At 37.0% G+C, this 15,358-nt stretch overlaps 1 protein-coding gene across 1 annotated transcript; it reads left to right on the top strand.

Moving 5' to 3' along the window:
• The first annotated feature begins 3,394 nt into the window (after positions 1–3,394).
• Positions 3,395–14,432, top strand: LOC121997275. The gene is made up of 2 exons (XM_042551609.1): positions 3,395–4,180; positions 13,818–14,432. The coding sequence occupies exons 1-2, from the start codon at positions 3,395–3,397 to the stop codon at positions 14,430–14,432; spliced, it is 1,401 nt and encodes a 466-aa protein (XP_042407543.1).
• The last annotated feature ends 926 nt before the right edge of the window (positions 14,433–15,358 follow it).

The following is a 15,358-nucleotide window of genomic DNA, read 5'->3' as shown; positions in this document are numbered from 1 at the left end:
TTGACTAATAAATTACACTAGTACACTCTAAGTGTATTGAGTAGGACCATTTTAGGTAAGTTCTTTTTATATTGACTTAATAAAAGAACTAGACATTAGTTATTATGGAAGTGTGTGCTCTTAATCCTAATATAATAACAAGTATATATATTTAGTATTTATTTCTTTAACTTATCAAAGGGTGAGATTTAGCTTGATAAATCAATAGGCCCGATAAGTTGAGAAATGATATTACTTATAGTGTGTATTATTGATTATAGAAGGAAACTGTGTCCTAGTAATTTAGGTTGAGAATGTCCTCAAGAGGAGCTCATAAGAATTGTCATGTTAAACCCTGTAGGTGAACTTAGTCCGACATGATAATAAGGTTGAGTGGTACTACTCTTGGACTAAGACATTAATTAAAATGAGTTGTCGGTAACTCAATTAAATTAATGGACATTTGATATCTTAAACACAGGGAGACTAACATACTCATAGTAAGAAGGAACCCATAATGTAATTTGGGATTGGTGTGGTAGTGCAATAATAACTCTCTAGTGGAATAAGTTATTATTGATAAACTTGAGTTGTGTGTTCAGGGTGAACACGGGATACTCAAGCTCGTCAGAAGGCCAAAACCAATTTCTCCTCTAGGTCCCTGTCATAACCTCATTAAAGTCTTAAATCCACTCATAAAAAGCCCATCTTGGTGTCCAAGAAGGGGCCGACCCATGGCTTGGTGACCAAGCCAAAGGGGTCAACCATAAACTCCTTGAGGTGGCCGGCCACAAGCAATTGAAGGGTGTCGACCACATATTTCAAATTAGAAGGGGTGTTTTGAATTTTTAAAATCTTCTCTTTGTAGATATCTACAAGTTTTAAAAGAGAGATTTTAAAATATAAAACTTTCTTTATTTGAATTAGGACACATGGTTTAAAAGAAAGTTTAAAAGTTTTAAAACTTTCCTTTTTTAACCATCCTCATGGTTTTAGAAAAAAGAAAGAGAAGTTTTAAATTCTAATATTTTTAATTTTGTAACCATGTTTAAAAAGGGAAATTTTAGAAGAGAAGTTTTAAATTGTAAAACATGGTTTTAATTTTTAAAACTTTCCTTTTTAACATCCACATTAGGAAAACAAAAGAGAGCTTGTAAAATTTTATAAGAATTTTTTCTTTGCTTATAAAAATTTTTACAAGGTTATTTCTTTCCTTTTAAGGGGCCGGCCATCCTTGCTTGATGCCCAAGAAAGGGGCCGGCCAAATCAAATCATCCAATCAATGATTTGATGATTGATTCAATCAAGAGGAAAGAAAAGGAAAAATAAAAGGGGAAAAGGAAAAACAAGAGGAAGATTTTAATTTTTGTAAAAAGTTTTTATTTGCCTTGGGCAAGTAATATAAAAGAAGGGGAGAGGAGGCCTTAATGATAATCAATTCTTATTCTCTTGGTGGAGTTCCTCATTGTGGCCGACCCTCTCTCCCTCTCTTTTCCCTTTGCTCTCTTTTGCTCGTTGGTGGTGGTGGTGGTCGAAACTTAGAGAATGAGGAGAAGCTCTTTGGATGGTGTTCATCTTGGAGGATCGTCGCTCACACGACGTCCAAGAGGAGGCGAGGAATACGGCAGAAGATCTCGAGGTTATTAGTTTACGAAGAAGAGGTATAACTAGTAATTTTCTTCCGCATCATGCTAGTTATTTTTCTTTGTATGAATTCCAAATACAAGAGACATTAGATTCTAGTTTTTCAGATTTGTTTCGAAGTTGTGTTTTTTTTTTATTTTTCGAATTTGTGATTCGATTGTTCCTTTTGGTTAAACCTAGAGTTATATAAGGAAATTAAATATTAGCTTTCCTTAAAAGGATTTGTCTAGGCGGTGGTGGATGCTCTCATACCCAAGAAGGCTATGTGCCTCGCCATGCAGTCCTGGAAGCCAATTTTGAAAATTAATATTTAATTAAATTTATAACATAGGTGGATTTGGATCAATAGTGTTAAGTTCCGCTTGCGATCCAAGTCTAAATCATTAAGAACAGATAAGTTAAATTTGGAATCAATAATGTTAAGTTCTGTTTGCGATTCCTAATTTAACTTCTAAAGAACATAATAGGTTATTAGGAAAAGTTCGACACTTGTACAAAATTTTTGTACAATGGAACCGGTACGATCTTCCTAGGACTAACCAACAGGATCACAGCACAATCTCACGTTCGCACCTCTACGGTATCCACACGAACAAGCGTTCGTTTGTCTTACAAACTCACAAGATGGAGAAAGGTTGTGCTAACAACCTATGGAGTGGATTTCGGCTAAGAGAGGAGAGGAGCAATGAAAATGAAGATCTACCCAAAAATGAAGAGAAAATTGCTTAAAGATTTTCATCCAATGAAAACACTTAATTAGCATTAATGGCGTTAATGAGTATTTACACACCATTAAGGATCACACTTGTAACTCCTCATTTCAAATAAGTGTAACTCCTCATTTTAAATTCAATTTTAAAAATTGAATGAAATGAATAATTAAATTTTGAAATTCAATAATTATCTCCATTAATCCTCACTTGAGTCTAACTCAAGTCTCCTCACTTGAGTGTAACTCAAGTCTGATTCACTTGAGTCTAACTCAAGTCTAATTCAATCGAGTCTTAATTAATCCTCATGCAATTCAAATTTAATGAATCACTATTTCATTAATTCAAATTGACTTCTTGAGTCTAATTTGAATTGGACTTAATCTAACAATTAGATCCAATTGAGTCCAACTCAATAAGTCCAATTCAGATTAGACTTAATCCAATGATTCATTATATGAACTCATCTCCAAATATAATTGTTCTTTGTGTGTGACACAATATGTTCTCGTAATGTTGGCAATGTACCCAAATCAATATTTAAATATATAAATAATGAGTGGCATCTAGCAAGACATCATTGTTACCCAAGTGACGAGAAGGTCAAGATCCGACCTAACCTATTCGTGTCTATTATCTTGTATGACTTGGTCCCTCTATTCTTGATATTTAGATTGATCAATGAGGCATAGACTGTGAGAAAATAATCCCTCCACGTCATTAGTTTTTTATTTTTATTTTTTTATTTTCTTGATAATTAGTTATTACTCGGTCTACCTATTTTTATGGATCTAGATCCTATTTTTATGGATCTCATCTAGATCCTATTTTTATGGATCTCATGATTCGTGCTCTTATCATTTGTGATGCTATATAAAGGGTCGTAGAGGCATGTAGAAGGTATCTCGGTGTAAGGTTTCCTTTCATAAGTGAAGTTCCTATTTGTCTTATTCTTCTTGTTTTTTCTTATGTGCTGTGTGCTTTGGGTGTGCTATCCTATCCGATTCTAGGACAACATTTGGTATCAAAGCCAACACCCAAGAATCCATGATTCCACAAAAATGTCTAGCATCCCACAAGTTGCTGTGAAGGAGAACGGCGGAGTGCCATTTCCCTATCCAATGTTAAGCCCTCATAATTATACTGTGTGGGCAATAAAGACAGAGGCGATCCTTAATGCCCAGGGAGTCTGGGAGGTGGTGGAGCCAGTGGAAGGAGCCCAAGTGGATGCAAAGAAGGATAAAAAGGCACGTGCATACATCTTGCAGTGTGTCCCTGAAGGCATACTTCTCCAGATCGCAAAAAAGAAGACGGCGAAGGAAGTCTGGGACAGCCTCAAGACAAGGTACCTTGGAAGTGATCGAGTTAAGAAGGCACGCGTACAAACACTGAAGAGCGAGTTTGACGCCCTCCGGATGAAGGAGACCGACACGATTGATGAGTTTGCTGGCAAACTCAGTGCTATGAGCAGCAAGTTCTCCGCTCTTGGTGCCACGCTTGAAGATTCATCTTTGGTAAAGAAGTTACTCGATTCTGTCCCTGATAAGTTCTTCCCTATTGTTGTCGGAATTGAGCAGTTTCAGGATCTTGAGACGATACCATTTGAGGAGACTATTGGGCGACTGAAAGCGTACGAAGAACGAACACTACGTTTACGCGGCAACACAAACGGCACTGAAGGAGAGCTCCTACTTACTCATGCCGAATGGCAAATACGACAGAAGGGGAGCAACGTGGACACTTTGTCAGGAGGAAAGGGGCGTGGGTCCAGCAGCCCTAGTCGTGGCAAATGGCGTGGACGTGGGCGAGGGCACAGTCGTGACTGTAGTACACCGAGCCAAGACAGTGTTAGAGTGTATACTAAAAGCCTAGCTTTTGATATAAACATTTATCTAGAAATAAGAATCACATTGGTCAAATTTCTACATTTGTGATAAATGTAGTTGTTCAATTAATTTATATTGTAGATAACATGGTGTGTGGTGTCACACACAGAGGATCATGTTATCAGTACCTTATAAATTATAAACAGTAGCTCACGACCAAAATGGAAAGGAACAAACCATTAGAAGGTCGTAGTGTAATTAGGTATCAGTTTATCTTGACTGTATAATTACACTAGTACACTTAGAGTGTATTGAGTAGGACCATTTGAGGTCGTTTCTTTTATACTGATTTTATAAAGAAACAAAGACCTCTGTTATTATGGAAGTGTGTGCTCTTAATCCTAATATAATAACAAGCACATATATTTGATATTTATTTCTTTAATTTATCAAAGGGTGAGATTTAGTTCGATGAATCAATAAGCCCGATAAGTTGGGAAATGGTATCACTTATAGTGTGTGTTGTTGATTATAGAAGGAAACTGTGTCCTAGAGATACTAGGTTGATAATGTCCTCAAGATGAGCTTATAAGGATTGTCATGTTAAACCCTGCAGGTGGACCTAGTCCGACATGATGATAAGGTTGAGTGGTACTACTCTTGGACTAAGATATTAATTAAATGAGTTGTCAGTAACTCACTTAATTAGTGGACATTCGATATCTTAAACACAGGGAGACTAACACACTCATGATAAGAAGGAGCCCAAAATGTAATTTGGGATTGGTGCGGTAGTTCAATAATAGTTCTCTAGTGGAATGAATTATTATTGATAAAATTAAGTTGTGTGTTCGGGGCGAGCACGGGATGCTTAATTTTATCGGGAGACCAAAACCAATTCCTCCTCTCGGTCCCTATCGTAGCCTCTTGTATATAGAAATGTATACCCACCACATACCCACCTTCTTACCCAACCAATAGGGGTCGGCCAAGCTAAGCTTGAAGCTCAAGCTTAGGGCCGGCCAATTGATGGCCGGCCAATAGCTTGGAGCCCAAGCTTAGGTGGCCGGCCACATCATATTAAAAAAGATTTTTTATTAAAATTATTTCTTATGTGGATATCATAGTTTTAAAAGAGAGTTTAAAAATTAAATCTTTCCTTTTAAAAGCTTTCTACAAAAGATTAAGAAAAGATTTGAAATCCTTCCTTATTTGTAGATTGAAAGGAGATTTTATTTTTAAGAAAAACTTTCCTTTTTAACCATGATAATAAGAGAAGTTTAAAATTAAATATTCTCTTTTATTAGTTTCTACAAAAGATTAAGAAAAGATTTGATATCTTTCCTTATTTGTAGATTGAAAAGATTTTAATTTTTAAAGATAACTTTCCTTTTGGAAATTATCCACGTGTTTAAAAGAAGAATTTTAATTTATAAAATTTCCTTTTTATTAACCACCATGAAGGAAAATTATTGGAGAAATTTTTATAAATTTCTGGAGACAAATTAGGAAGTTTTAATTAATTAAAACTCTCCTTGTTTATAGCTTGATGGTGGCCGGCCATGTAAATTGAGAATAGGAAAATTGTTTTAATTAAATAAATTTTTCTTTTTCATGGCAAAAGAATTAAGGAAGTTTTAATTAAATTTCCTTATTTGCCAAGACCAAGGATTATAAAAGAGGGATAGAGGTGCCTTCATGTGTGATCAACTCTATTATTCTTCTCTCTCTTTTCCTCCTTGGTGGCCGGCCCTAGCTTCTTCCTCTTCTCTTCTTCTTATGGCCGGCGACAACCTCTCTTGGAGCTCTTGATGGTGGCGGTTCTAGCTAGGAGAAGAAGGAGAGAAAGGTGGTTTTGTTTCTTGCATCCCTTGGAGCTTGGTGGTGGTGGTGGGACCTCTACTTCTCTTGGAGAATTGTGGTGGCGAAACTTGTAAGGAAGAAGAAGGTGCTTGGTGGTTCTCATCTCGGAAGATCGTTGCCCACACAACGTCCGAGGTTTACGGTAGAAAATCAAGAGATTTTTCTACAAGGTATAACTAGTAATTTTATTTCCGCATCATGCTAGTTATTTATGGAAATAATACCAAATACAAGAGGCTTACGTTCTAGAATTTCAATATGTTTTTTCGATGTTGTGTTCTTTTGTTTTTCTTTTCCTTGTGATTTGATTGTTCTTTTGGTTAACCTAAAGTTATTTTAGGAAATTAAATATTAGCTTTCTATAAAGGTTTTGTCTAGTCGGTGGTGGTTGCTCCCATATCCAAGAAGGTCATGTGCCTCGCCACGTCAATACTGGGAACCAATTATGGAAATTAATATTTAATGGAATTAATAACTTAAGGAGACTTAGGTCGAATGTGTAAAGTTCCGCAGGAGATCCAAGTCAAAACCTAAAGAACAAATAGATTAAGTTTTGGATCAAACGTGTTAAGTTCCGCAAGCGATCCAAAATTTAATTTAAAAGAACACATGGTAGCTAGGAAAGGTTCGACCTTTGTACAAAAGTTTTGTACGGTGGAACCTATAGGTTTTCCGAGTAACAACCAACAATTGGTATCGAGCTAGGATTTTGCCTCTGTGTATTTGGTATTAGTTTAATTATGCACATGTCATACATAATTTAGGCGGGATAATAGTAGGATGTGCTAACTTTGTGGATGCAGGATCCAACTATTATGGCTTTTAGTTATTATGTGTGTGATTGGACCCTTGGACATGTCAAGGGCATTTATATGTGTGCATGATTGTATTAAAATACAGACTGTATTTAGTTTTATTAGGATTTTATTTTGATCTAGATACATGTACATTCCTTTTATGGAATATAGGATCAAAATGTAAAATTCTATTTATGTCATGGATCGAATCTTGCAAGCGTGGAACCTTCGAAGGACCAGAGGCGCAGCGGAACTAGGAGCAAGATGGATAGACCCGGTGGCTGTGGCCAAATATGGCAGCAGCTTGGGATGACAACACACGGAGGACAACTAGAGATAAAAGCCATAATAGTTGAAAATTAGATTTTCTATTTATTGCTTTTATATTATGCTGTGTGTGCATGTTAGTTTACATATTTAGTAGGCTAGCATAGTTAAAATTCCTCATTTATAAATAACTAAGTGGGAGAGGGATTTTTAAGTAAATCCCATGGTCTCCATTACTGGTTTGTAAGTGATGCAAACAAGCTTGCGCGTTGGCTCTGATTGCCTTCCTCCATAACGGATGAGCTTGTTTGTGGATCACTAGAACATACTTCCATTTTTGGATGACTATAGGAAGTTAATTAAGAGCGTGTGATCTTCCCCAACGGAAGGGGCATAATCTTATTAATAGACTTAGTGTCAAGTAATGGTATACACTTAGACACATCTAATAGTATCCTCCCCATCAGTCTATTATTTGTGTGACCAAATGAAACCAACTATTAATTTGTCATAAAACTAGGTTGATAAGATAATAAAATTAAAGGGTTAAAACCCCTCTTACAAATAATTGATTTTGTATACGTCCACACTAACGTGGTATACAAAATTAACGGTGTTTGAGATAATTTTATTTGTCATAAAGTTACGTTGACAAGATAGTTAATGGGTAAAACCCTCCTCTTACAAATGTTGATTTTGTATACGTCCACACTAACGTGGCATGCAAAATTCACGGTGTTTTGAGGTGTTGGTAGATTTAAATAGTATTGTTAGAGGAATCAATATTATTTTAAATTTAGAAGTCTTGACCAAATATTTGATTAAAGATAGACCAACTATTAATTTTATTCGTCATAAAGTAAGGTTGACGAGATAATAAAATTAAATGATAAAATTTCCTCTTTGAATTTGTATACGTCCACACTAACGTGGCATACAAAATTCATGGGATTTTTAAGGAGTTGGTCTTAACCAAATATTTTTGTGATTCTTAGGATGATGGTCAATCCCTAGCTGATATACTTTAGGATAGACTTAGTGGTCCCAATTATAATTGATTGGAAATAGGATTTGGACATTAAGGTAGACTGTCCTCTTAGAACTAAGAACAATATAGGTGTATTTTTCATTAGTTGAAACATGTTTAGTGGTGTTATCTACCAGAACCTGGAGTGTAGATACGGATGCCATTAATCATGTCCGCAATTCATTGCAGGGTTCCAGGAAACCCGACAACTAAATGAAAATAAAAACACCATCCACATGGGCACTGCTGTTGCAGTGGGAGATGTTTATCTTTGATAAAAATAAAACATGGATTTTTAGTAATTGTCTTTACGCACCAAGTTTAGAAAGAACTAGTTTTCAGTTTCTAAACTATTCAAAGAACATGATATTCTCTCTTTTAATAACAAAGTTGTTATTAAGAAAAGAGGGAAGTTATCTGCTCCGGTACGTTGGTTGGCAATTTATAAATCCAATAACTCTCACGATGCAACAAATGGAAATTAGTAACACATCTTCTAACTTTAAGAGAAAGTAACCTTCGGAAATGAACCAATTATATCTTTGGCATCTAAGGCTAGGTTATATTAACTTGAGTATGATTCATTGGTAGCTGATGAACTTTTGGGTTCATTAGTAGTGGAAATCTTTCCAACCTGCGAGTCTTACTTGGAAGGAAAAATAACCAAGAAGCTTTCAAGTCTAAGGGGTATGGAGTCAAAGATATGTTGAAATTGGTTCATTCTGATTTGTGTGATCCTATGACTATCCAAGCAAGAGGTTGTTTCAAATATTTCGTCTATTTTATAGACAACTATTTGATATACGGATACATTTACTTGATGTGCCACAAGTCTAAGTGCTTTGATTAGTTCAAAGAGTATGAGGTTGATGTGGAGAAATGTCAAGGTAAAAGTATCAAGACACTACGGTGAGATCGTAGTGGCAAGTACCTCTTGGGAGAATTTAGGAGTCACTTATCAGAAGTAGGGATTCAATCCCAACTAACTACACCTAGGTATATCCCAACAGAATGGTGTAGAAAAAGGAAGGTATAGGACTCTTATGGAAATAAGTAGATAGATGATGAGTTATTTAGAAAATTACCAAATTCATTTTAAGGATATACTCTGGAAACGGAAGTGAACATAGTACCTTCCAAAGTCAGAACTCTCTACTCATATAGAATTGCTGAATAGGTGTAAGCCTATTTTGAAGCATATTCGGATTCGGGTAGTCCAGCACATATGCTGAAGAGAGACAATGATAAATTGGACAGGAATTCACTTGTTTGTGGGTTATCCTAGAGAAATGAAAGTAGGTTTATAGTCTTAAAAATCAGAAGGTTATTGTTAGCATCAATAACCGATTTTTAGAAAAGGACTATGTAATAAACCTCATGCCCATAAGTAAATTTGTTCTTAAGGAAATAATAAAGGACATGTCTAATCTAGTACCAACTGTACAAGATGAAATATCACAAGAAACTGCAACACGTATCACAAATGATACACAATTACAGAAAGTGCCTCATCGTAGTGGGAGGGTTGTTAGGCAACCTAAAAAGATTTATGTTTTGGGAGAGTTTTTGGACTCGATCCCTGGAGGACATGAACCTGATCTCCGGTCATATGATGAAGTACTCCAAGATAAAGATGCAGCATCTTGGCAAAGAGTAATGAATAAAAGAATTAGAATATATGTATTCTAATAAAATCTGGAAGCTTGTAGAATCACCAAATGGTGTAAAAGCCGTTGGGTGTAAAAAGGTCTATAATAGGAAAAGAGGGATAGACAGGAAGGTAGTAACTTTCAAAGCAAGGCTTGATGAAAAAGGAAACTTTTTCACTGGTAGTCATGCTTAAGTTTATCCGGATTCTTTTATCTATTTGGCAAGTGGATGTCAAGACTGCATTCCTTAATGGAAGTCTTGAAGAAAACATCCATATAAAGCAACCAGAAGGGTTCATTGCAAAGGGCTAAGAGCATCTTGTGTGTAAGCTCAATCAGTCTATGGACTGAGGCAAAGCTTCAAGGTCTTGGAATATCCGGTTTATCAAAGTAATCCAGATCTATGGATTTAGTAACCGGATAAGTCTTGTGTATACAAAAGATGTGATGGAAACGTGGTGATATTTTTTGTACTATACTTAGATAACATTTTTGGTAGTTGGAAACAATATCAAAATGTTGTCAAAAGTAAGGGTATGGTTGTCCAAACAATTCAATATAAAGGACTTGGGAGAATGTATATATTCTTGAGATCAAAGTAATAAAGGATCGCAAGAAAAGAATATTTTACTTATCCCAAGCTTCATACATCGGAAAAATCCTTGTTCGTTTTAAGCATACAAAACTCCAAGAAAAGTTTCTTACCTTTTCAGGATGGAGTAACTTTATCTAAAGATATGTCTCTGTAGACATCAAAGGAGATAAAGGAAATATAGGCAGTTCTTTATGCTACGGCTGTTGAAAGCCTAATGTATGCTATGCACGAGATCAGAAATCTGTTTTGCCAAAGGCATAGTTAGCAGATATCAAAGTAACCCTGGACAAGGACAGTGGACTGCAGTAAAGCATATATTGTAGTACCTTAGAGGCACTAGAGATTATATGCTAGCTTACAAGACAGTTAATTTGGTCCTTGTGGGTTGCATGGATTTTGACTTCCAATCGGATAGGGACAATAATAAGTCAACCTCGGGGTTTTGTGTTTACTTTAGGAGGTAAAGTCATAACTATGGAAGAGTGATAAGCATAGGTGTTTTTCTGGACTCCACCATAGAAGCTTAGTATATGGCAAGCCTCTGAGGTAGTCATAAAAGCTGAATGACTCAATAATCTCAAGATAGACTTAGATATGATTTCTGGTTTGTCCAAAGATTATTACAATTTATTGTAATAATATTGGTGCAGTAGCAAACTCGAAGAAACCATAAGTCTATAAAGGCAAGTAAACACAAAAGAGCGCAAGTACCACCCAATACGAGAAATCGTATAAACGAGGAGAAGTTGTTGCTGCCTAGATTGCATCAGGTGATGACCTATAGATCCTTCCACCGAGGTCCTTAAGGCAAGAGCTTTTGATGGACATGTTGAAGGGTTAGGAATCAGATGTATGGCAGCAGATATAGCAGCTTAGTCTTTTAGTATAAGTGGGAGATTGTTAGAGTGTATACTAAAAGCCTAGCTTTTGGTATAAACATTTATCTAGAAATAAGAATCACATTGGTCAAATGTCTACATTTGTGATAAATGTAGTTGTTCAATTAATTTATATTGTAGATAACATGGTGTGTGGTGTCACACACAGAGGATCATGTTATCAGTACCTTATAAATTATAAACAGTAGCTCACGACCAAAATGGAAAGGAACAAACCATTAGAAGGTCGTAGTGTAATTAGGTATCAGTTTATCTTGACTGTATAATTACACTAGTACACTTAGAGTGTATTGAGTAGGACCATTTGAGGTCGTTTCTTTTATACTGACTTTATAAAGAAACAAAGACCTCGGTTATTATGGAAGTGTGTGCTCTTAATCCTAATATAATAACAAGCACATATATTTGATATTTATTTCTTTAATTTATCAATGGGTGAGATTTAGTTCGATGAATCAATAAGCCCGATAAGTTGGGAAATGGTATCACTTATAGTGTGTGTTGTTGATTATAGAAGGAAACTGTGTCCTAGAGATACTAGGTTGATAATGTCCTCAAGAGGAGCTCATAAGGATTGTCATGTTAAACCCTGCAGGTGGACCTAGTCCGACATGATGATAAGGTTGAGTGGTACTACTCTTAGACTAAGATATTAATTAAATGAGTTGTCAGTAACTCACTTAATTAGTGGACATTCGATATCTTAAACACAGGGAGACTAACACACTCATGATAAGAAGGAGCCCAAAATGTAATTTGGGATTGGTGCGGTAGTTCAATAATAGTTCTCTAGTGGAATGAATTATTATTGATAAAATTAAGTTGTGTGTTCGGGGCGAGCACGGGATGCTTAATTTTATCGGGAGACCAAAACCAATTCCTCCTCTCGGTCCCTATCGTAGTCTCTTGTATATAGAGATGTATACCCACCACATACCCACCTTCTTACCCAACCAATAGGGGTCGGCCAAGCTAAGCTTGAAGCTCAAGCTTAGGGCCGGCCAAGCCTAAAGGTTGGCCTTAAGGTGGCCGGCTAATAGCTTGGAGCCCAAGCTTAGGTGGCCGGCCACATCATATTAAAAAGGATTTTTTATTAAAATTATTTCTTATGTGGATATCATAGTTTTAAAAGAGAGTTTAAAAATTAAATCTTTCCTTTTAAAAGCTTTCTACAAAAGATTAAGAAAAGATTTGAAATCCTTCCTTATTTGTAGATTGAAAGGAGATTTTATTTTTAAGAAAAACTTTCCTTTTTAACCATGATAATAAAGAGAAGTTTAAAAATTAAATATTCTCTTTTATTAGTTTCTACAAAAGATTAAGAAAAGATTTGATATCTTTCCTTATTTGTAGATTGAAAAGAGATTTTAATTTTTAAGAGATAACTTTCCTTTTGGAAATTATCCACATGTTTAAAAGAAGAATTTTAATTTATAAAATTTCCTTTTTATTAACCACCATGAAGGGAAAATTATTGGAGAAATTTTTTATAAATTTCTGGAGACAAATTAGGAAGTTTTAATTAATTAAAACTCTCCTTGTTTATAGCTTGATGGTGGCAGGCCATGTAAATTGAGAATAGGAAAATTGTTTTTAATTAAATAAATTTTTCTTTTTCATGGCAAAAGAATTAAGGAAGTTTTTAATTAAATTTCCTTATTTGCCAAGACCAAGGATTATAAAAGAGGGGGTAGAGGTGCCTTCATGTGTGATCAACTCTATTATTCTTCTCCTCTCTTTTCCTCCTTGGTGGCCGGCCCTAGCTTCTTCCTCTTCACTTCTTCTTATGGCCGGCGGCAACCTCTCTTGGAGCTCTTGATGGTGGCCGGTTCTAGCTAGGAGAAGAAGGAGAGAAAGGTGGTTTTGTTTCTTGCATCCTGGTGGTGGTGGCCGGACCTCTACTTCTCTTGGAGAATTGTGGTGGCCGAAACTTGTAAGGAAGAAGAAGGTGCTTGGTGGTTCTCATCTCGGAAGATCGTTGCCCACACAACGTCCGAGGTTAGAAGAGGAATACGGTAGAAGATCAAGAGGTTTTTCTACAAGGTATAACTAGTAATTTTTATTTCCGCATCATATTAGTTATTTATGGAAATAATACCAAATACAAGAGGCTTACGTTCTAGAATTTCGAATATATTTTTTCGATGCTGTGTTCTTTTGTTTTTTCTTTTCCTTGTGATTTGATTGTTCTTTTTGGTTAACCTAAAGTTATTTTAGGAAATTAAATATTAGCTTTCTATAAAAGGTTTTGTCTAGTCGGTGGTGGTTGCTCCCATATCCAAGAAGGCCATGTGCCTCGCCACGTCAGTACTAGGAACCAATTATGGAAATTAATATTTAATGGAATTAATAACTTAAGGAGACTTGGGTCGAACGTGTAAAGTTCCGCAGAAGATCCAAGTCAAAACCTAAAAGAACAAATAGATTAAGTTTTGGATCAAACGTGTTAAGTTCCGCAGGCGATCCAAAATTTAATTTAAAAGAACACATGGTAGCTAGGAAAAGGTTCAGACCTTTGTACAAAATTTTTGTACAGTGGAACCTATAGGTTTTCCGAGTAGCAACCAACAGACAGTGCAGGAGGCACTAGCAGCAATAACAGTGACACTCGAGACAAGAGCCATATAAAGTGTTTCAATTGCGAAAAAATGGGGCATTATACGTCCGAGTGCTACAACAAGCGTCGTGATGATGAGGCTCACCTCACTTACGCCACCGATGAAGAACCAACACTGATGATGACCGTGTCCCACGAGGAGTCTCACACTAGGCATGAGCGGCAGGATATCATTCTACTTAGTGAAGATAGGTTCCTACTAGAGATGTATCGCAGCGTTGAGAAAGGAGAAGATAAAGACGTCTGGTACCTTGACAACGGTGCCAGCAACCACATGACTGGCCATCGTGAGAAGTTTCAAGAACTCGATGAAACCATCACCGGGAGGGTGAGGTTTGGTGATGGATCAACCATTGAGATCATGGGCAAGGGGACGGTTGTGTTTGAATGCAAGAACGGTGACCAGAAGGCTCTCCACGAGGTATACTACATTCCGAAACTTTGTAGTAATATCATAAGTCTTGGTCAATTGACAGAAGCTGAGAATGAAGTGCATATGAAAGGAGATACCATGAAGGTGATTGATAGGAGCGGGAAGCTCTTGATGCTGATAAAGTGATTACAAAATCGCTTGTACAAGATAACCTTGAAGATATTCAAGCAAGCCTGTCTCCTAGCAAGACAAGAAGACCCAACCTGGCTAGGGCACATGCAAAGCAGCGAGCTGACAGTGCACGGGGCACTGTCCATGTGCAAGTCTGCAGGAGGCAGACTTGGCATACATCCGAGTCGGGCATGCACACAAGGCATGCCAAGCAGAGCGGCAGTGCAGGGCTACCCAAGCCCAAGTCTTACAGGAGGAAGACTTGGCAAACCAACAAGTGTGGCATGGGCGCAAGCCATACCAAGCAGAGGATTGGCAGTGCGCTGGGCACGTTCCAAGCCCAAGTGTGCAGGAGGCAAACTTGGCAATGAAGCGGGCGTGGCAGGTATGCAACATATGCCAAGCAGCAAAGGCGGACAGATGGACTTGTCCGTTGTGCGAGCAGATGGACTTGCTCGTGTTGCCGAAGGAGCATACAGACGGGACTTGTTTGTGGCAACGAATGTGCGAGCAGACGGACTTGCCCGGGGCGCCAAGAGAACTAACAGACGAGACTTGTTCGTGGTGCCGAAGAGATCGAGTTGTGGGCCGAGCACTTGGTATGCAAATAGACTTTGGCGCAGGGCCAAAGAAGCGGAGTCATGGATAACGCGAACAGATGGACTTGTTCATGGTGCAGACAGATGGACTGCCCGTGGTGCCAAAGGTGGACAAATTGTGGTTGAGTTGGTTAATACCGAAGAACAAAGATGGACTGCCCGTGGTGCCATGCGACAACTACTCGGCTCCGTGACTTAGAATCATGTCAGGATTAGGGGGAGTAATGTGAGAAAATAATCCCTCCACGTCATTAGTTTTTTTTTTATTTTTTTATTTTCTTGATAATTAGTTATTACTCGGTCTACCTATTTTTATGGATCTAGATCCTATTTTTATGGATC

The sequence above is a fragment of the Zingiber officinale genome, chromosome 1A, assembly GCF_018446385.1.
Source record: "Zingiber officinale cultivar Zhangliang chromosome 1A, Zo_v1.1, whole genome shotgun sequence".
NCBI classification, from domain to species: domain Eukaryota; kingdom Viridiplantae; phylum Streptophyta; class Magnoliopsida; order Zingiberales; family Zingiberaceae; genus Zingiber; species Zingiber officinale.
The sequence above is the reverse complement of the archived record's forward strand: the minus strand, read 5'-3'. Positions and strand labels throughout refer to the sequence as shown.